Raw genomic sequence first — 6,492 nt, forward strand, 5'->3', positions numbered from 1 at the left:
CAGGCTGATAGTTCTGACTCGTTATCAGATTCGAAGTATTGAAGGAGTTACAGTGTACACAATCAATCAGGGCTTAGTTATTAAGTTTTATTCTTTAGTCCAGTTTACGTTGTGTTTGTAATAAGCCTAAACATTCACGTGACCATCTACAGAACAAAGAAAGTAAGTACTACGTTTACAAACAGACAAGCAATTCTGCAGTAGTTTAATGTAACAAAAAATTAGGATATATTTAGACACAATACATCAATTACATTATTTTGCTTAGACTTCGCGCATAGGGCCGGCGGGACGCGCATTTCACAAAGAGTGGTCATAGCAATTTCCTTTGCCGTTTTCTAGCTGGGGGCGGCGGAATAAGTTATACGCTATGTGTTCGCTTGGCGCTCTGCTCATCACGTGACCTAAATAACATTTACAATAAAATATAAGTGTACCTTGCTTTTTGCTATATGCTACTTTAAGAGGGAGGCGGGGGCTAGTACATAATTTTAGACCTTTATAGCCATCTGGTAAGTGACTAGGCCAATTTTTTTCTACGAATGTTTTCTACATTTAAAAAAAAAAAGTTAAAAAATGGAATTATTCAAACTAGCAGGAGGCTCCTGTGGGTCAGTCTTACAAAACCATTACTTTATACATAATCTCAAACCCTAAATGCTCATTTTGCTTACGAGCAGACGTGAGGTTTAGCTCTTTCCGAGAATTTAATTAGGTCTACATTCAACAATTAGTTCATTACTTATCAATGAATATCACTTAGACTAAGCTCCTCTGAATCAGTTGGGTGCATAGGGCTGAAAGTTTTCGGTCATAGGCGACTTCCAGGGACTTTTCCCAGTTAATGCCCATGATTTTTAGTTCTTTGATAAAGGTGTAACGCCATGCTAAGGCTGGATGATCTTGAATTTTAGACTTAACTGAGAAATTACTTGAGCGATGTAAATATAGAAGTAAATATTTTAACATTATCATCGACCTTCGTTTGTCGCGAGCATGCAGAATGATGGAGGTCCAGGGCTGTTTAAAAAAATAGCAAAATAAAAAAAAATAGTTAAAAAAAAACAAAGCCTATCTATGGGAAAGAACTCAGCACTTTTCTCTCAATACTATAGAAGATATCGGACAAAGTAATTAATCACCAATAACTAATTGACTAATATTTTTTTTATTCATGTTTTATTAGGTACAATAAATAATTGTTTAAGTTACAAATTGATCCAACAATGGGTGCAGGAGAAAAAAAGGTCAATTATCGAAGGGGACGAAACCCTTCATAGTTAACTGTATCTGTAAATACTGATGAAGAATTAAATCTCCTTCTTGGTATCAAACAAATAATTAATCATCAGTAATTTATTGACTAATTGGTTAGGTTAGTTTTTTTATTGATTCATGTCTTGTATATGCCAATGAATGATTGTGCAATGTTTCAACCTGATCCGAAAATTGGTGTGGAGGAGATAATGTGTACAGACTTTTTACCAGACAGACAGACAGGTAGACATACTATGAATATTTATCCGTTCAAACAAGAGTTTCCACAAGCTAAGACAGACTCTAAATCTGTTCATTCGAAAATAGATTCTATTAAACGATTTTATTAGGGGAAAAATCAGCACAAAATTTAAATGTTTTAAAAACAATTTTGTTATTAAGAAACTACGAAATCTAAACTTATTTTACTCAAATAAAAATATTTAAGTTTTAATGCTTAAAATTATTTATATTAATACTCAAACTCACATAGTTTTAAATGACGAACAGAAAAAAAAAGCTAATTTAGCGCCTTGTTTTACATTACGTAGACTAATATCCTTCTTTGTTTTGGGCCAAAAGCTCTTTCCTTGAATGCAGACATTCCAAAATGATTACAGCCTCTTCCCAACTTATGTCCACTTCAGTGAAGTCTTTGAAAGTAAGACGTCATATTTAACAACTGCGTATCAATTTTACAGTAATAAAATTAGATATACATATTATGATATACAATAAAATTAAGGTAAAAATACATTTTAAGCTAGAATATTATAACAATGCTTTAAAAAAGTATAATTGTATCAATTAGTTTAGATCAGTCAGAAGATAAATTTTGAATAGATCTCTAGACAAACAATTATACATGTGTGTCATAAGAAATACATTTACCAACAGTTTTTGTGTAACAAAGCAGAGACATAACCACTCTTTCCGATGAAAGCTTATGAATATAGAAGTTTTAATAAATATCTATTGTTTGTTTAAAACTTTGAATTGGTTACCCTATTTGAACTAATTCAACTTATACCAGCACCCAAGTCAAGTAAATATTTTTACCATATTTAATACCAATCAAAATATTTGAATAGTACTGCCACTCTAATAAATCGCTTACATTTACTGTATTAATACTTGTTTTGCCAGGCAGATAAAAATAAGTGTGTTCAATGACAGCCTGATCCAAAGGAGTGGAATAAATAACGTGAGAAATATGTTTTCCAAGCAGACAGAAAGATTTCATATAAACATTAAAAACATAACAAAAATAATTGTGTTATTTAAAATACAATAATTATTTTTCTTACAGCAATGACGTCTGAGAAAAGTTTACTTACATTTCTGCTAATAATTACCATAGCTACAGTTAGTGCAAACAACGACATTATAGAAAACACACATCCCCGAAGTGCAGATTTCCTTCAAGCGCTTCGCGAATGCTCACAGCGATGCCAAACAGGAGTACTCATTTGTCAAGAACTAACAACTATTACAAAAACCTATTACTCCGAGGAAAAATTCTGCAATTTCATAAGCTATAGTCAATCGAATTTGTCCATTCATGATTGCTTATTGCGTAGTTTGTACTGCTCGAGTGAAGAATTTGAGAACCTTTCCATTGCTGCATGTTCTGATGTAATATCAACACTAACGCCATCCTCTTTTACAACGAGCTCAACAACACATCACCGTGGTCCAGATTTCCTTCAAGCGCTTCGCGAATGCTCACAGCGATGCCAAACAGGAGTACTCATTTGTCAAGAACTAACAACTATTACAAAAACCTATTACTCCGAGGAAAAATTCTGCAATTTCATAAGCTATAGTCAATCGAATTTGTCCATTCATGATTGCTTATTGCGTAGTTTGTACTGCTCGAGTGAAGAATTTGAGAACCTTTCCATTGCTGCATGTTCTGATGTAATATCAACACTAACGCCATCCTCTTTTACAACGAGCTCAACAACACATCACCGTGGTCCAGATTTCCTTCAAGCGCTTCGCGAATGCTCACAGCGATGCCAAACAGGAGTACTCATTTGTCAAGAACTAACAACTATTACAAAAACCTATTACTCCGAGGAAAAATTCTGCAATTTCATAAGCTATAGTCAATCGAATTTGTCCATTCATGATTGCTTATTGCGTAGTTTGTACTGCTCGAGTGAAGAATTTGAGAACCTTTCCATTGCTGCATGTTCTGATGTAATATCAACACTAACGCCATCCTCTTTTACAACGAGCTCAACAACACATCACCGTGGTCCAGATTTCCTTCAAGCGCTTCGCGAATGCTCACAGCGATGCCAAACAGGAGTACTCATTTGTCAAGAACTAACAACTATTACAAAAACCTATTACTCCGAGGAAAAATTCTGCAATTTCATAAGCTATAGTCAATCGAATTTGTCCATTCATGATTGCTTATTGCGTAGTTTGTACTGCTCGAGTGAAGAATTTGAGAACCTTTCCATTGCTGCATGTTCTGATGTAATATCAACACTAACGCCATCCTCTTTTACAACGAGCTCAACAACACATCACCGTGGTCCAGATTTCCTTCAAGCGCTTCGCGAATGCTCACAGCGATGCCAAACAGGAGTACTCATTTGTCAAGAACTAACAACTATTACAAAAACCTATTACTCCGAGGAAAAATTCTGCAATTTCATAAGCTATAGTCAATCGAATTTGTCCATTCATGATTGCTTATTGCGTAGTTTGTACTGCTCGAGTGAAGAATTTGAGAACCTTTCCATTGCTGCATGTTCTGATGTAATATCAACACTAACGCCATCCTCTTTTACAACGAGCTCAACAACACATCACCGTGGTCCAGATTTCCTTCAAGCGCTTCGCGAATGCTCACAGCGATGCCAAACAGGAGTACTCATTTGTCAAGAACTAACAACTATTACAAAAACCTATTACTCCGAGGAAAAATTCTGCAATTTCATAAGCTATAGTCAATCGAATTTGTCCATTCATGATTGCTTATTGCGTAGTTTGTACTGCTCGAGTGAAGAATTTGAGAACCTTTCCATTGCTGCATGTTCTGATGTAATATCAACACTAACGCCATCCTCTTTTACAACGAGCTCAACAACACATCACCGTGGTCCAGATTTCCTTCAAGCGCTTCGCGAATGCTCACAGCGATGCCAAACAGGAGTACTCATTTGTCAAGAACTAACAACTATTACAAAAACCTATTACTCCGAGGAAAAATTCTGCAATTTCATAAGCTATAGTCAATCGAATTTGTCCATTCATGATTGCTTATTGCGTAGTTTGTACTGCTCGAGTGAAGAATTTGAGAACCTTTCCATTGCTGCATGTTCTGATGTAATATCAACACTAACGCCATCCTCTTTTACAACGAGCTCAACAACACATCACCGTGGTCCAGATTTCCTTCAAGCGCTTCGCGAATGCTCACAGCGATGCCAAACATGAGTACTCATTTGTCAAGAACTAACAACTATTACAAAAACCTATTACTCCGAGGAAAAATTCTGCAATTTCATAAGCTATAGTCAATCGAATTTGTCCATTCATGATTGCTTATTGCGTAGTTTGTACTGCTCGAGTGAAGAATTTGAGAACCTTTCCATTGCTGCATGTTCTGATGTAATATCAACACTAACGCCATCCTCTTTTACAACGAGCTCAACAACACATCACCGTGGTCCAGATTTCCTTCAAGCGCTTCGCGAATGCTCACAGCGATGCCAAACAGGAGTACTCATTTGTCAAGAACTAACAACTATTACAAAAACCTATTACTCCGAGGAAAAATTCTGCAATTTCATAAGCTATAGTCAATCGAATTTGTCCATTCATGATTGCTTATTGCGTAGTTTGTACTGCTCGAGTGAAGAATTTGAGAACCTTTCCATTGCTGCATGTTCTGATGTAATATCAACACTAACGCCATCCTCTTTTACAACGAGCTCAACAACACATCACCGTGGTCCAGATTTCCTACAAGCGCTTCGCGAATGCTCACAGCGATGCCAAACAGGAGTACTCATTTGTCAAGAACTAACAACTATTACAAAAACCTATTACTCCGAGGAAAAATTCTGCAATTTCTTAAGCTATAGTCAATCGAATTTGTCCATTCATGATTGCTTATTGCGTAGTTTGTACTGCTCGAGTGAAGAATTTGAGAACCTTTCCATTGCTGCATGTTCTGATGTAATATCAACACTAACGCCATCCTCTTTTACAACGAGCTCAACAACACATCACCGTGGTCCAGATTTCCTTCAAGCGCTTCGCGAATGCTCACAGCGATGCCAAACAGGAGTACTCATTTGTCAAGAACTAACAACTATTACAAAAACCTATTACTCCGAGGAAAAATTCTGCAATTTCATAAGCTATAGTCAATCGAATTTGTCCATTCATGATTGCTTATTGCGTAGTTTGTACTGCTCGAGTGAAGAATTTGAGAACCTTTCCATTGCTGCATGTTCTGATGTAATATCAACACTAACGCCATCCTCTTTTACAACGAGCTCAACAACACATCACCGTGGTCCAGATTTCCTTCAAGCGCTTCGCGAATGCTCACAGCGATGCCAAACAGGAGTACTCATTTGTCAAGAACTAACAACTATTACAAAAACCTATTACTCCGAGGAAAAATTCTGCAATTTCATAAGCTATAGTCAATCGAATTTGTCCATTCATGATTGCTTATTGCGTAGTTTGTACTGCTCGAGTGAAGAATTTGAGAACCTTTCCATTGCTGCATGTTCTGATGTAATATCAACACTAACGCCATCCTCTTTTACAACGAGCTCAACAACACATCACCGTGGTCCAGATTTCCTACAAGCGCTTCGCGAATGCTCACAGCGATGCCAAACAGGAGTACTCATTTGTCAAGAACTAACAACTATTACAAAAACCTATTACTCCGAGGAAAAATTCTGCAATTTCTTAAGCTATAGTCAATCGAATTTGTCCATTCATGATTGCTTATTGCGTAGTTTGTACTGCTCGAGTGAAGAATTTGAGAACCTTTCCATTGCTGCATGTTCTGATGTAATATCAACACTAACGCCATCCTCTTTTACAACGAGCTCAACAACACATCACCGTGGTCCAGATTTCCTTCAAGCGCTTCGCGAATGCTCACAGCGATGCCAAACAGGAGTACTCATTTGTCAAGAACTAACAACTATTACAAAAACCTATTACTCCGAGGAAAAATTCTGCAATTTC

The 6,492-nt window shown here is 36.6% G+C and overlaps 1 protein-coding gene across 2 annotated transcripts; it reads left to right on the top strand.

Moving 5' to 3' along the window:
- LOC129927267 (uncharacterized) lies at positions 1 to 4,790 on the top strand. Of its 2 annotated transcripts, none has more exons than XM_056035535.1 (2): positions 1 to 162; positions 2,567 to 4,790. In XM_056035535.1, the coding sequence occupies exon 2, from the start codon at positions 2,569 to 2,571 to the stop codon at positions 4,711 to 4,713; it is 2,145 nt and encodes a 714-aa protein (XP_055891510.1). In that variant the 5' UTR covers positions 1 to 162; positions 2,567 to 2,568; the 3' UTR covers positions 4,714 to 4,790. The 2 variants fall into 2 exon arrangements, with proteins under 2 accessions (XP_055891510.1, XP_055891512.1); XM_056035537.1 differs by lacking the exon at positions 1 to 162 and adding an exon at positions 495 to 512.
- Positions 4,791 to 6,492: the final 1,702 nt, after the last annotated feature.

Source organism: Biomphalaria glabrata, chromosome 7 (assembly GCF_947242115.1).
Source record: "Biomphalaria glabrata chromosome 7, xgBioGlab47.1, whole genome shotgun sequence".
Taxonomy (NCBI): Eukaryota; Metazoa; Mollusca; class Gastropoda; family Planorbidae; genus Biomphalaria; species Biomphalaria glabrata.

What these genes read in the sequence shown, in the direction of transcription:
- LOC129927267 (XM_056035535.1), top strand. Translation starts at nt 2,569, where the DNA reads ATGACGTCTGAGAAAAGTTTACTTACATTTCTGCTAATAATTACCATA.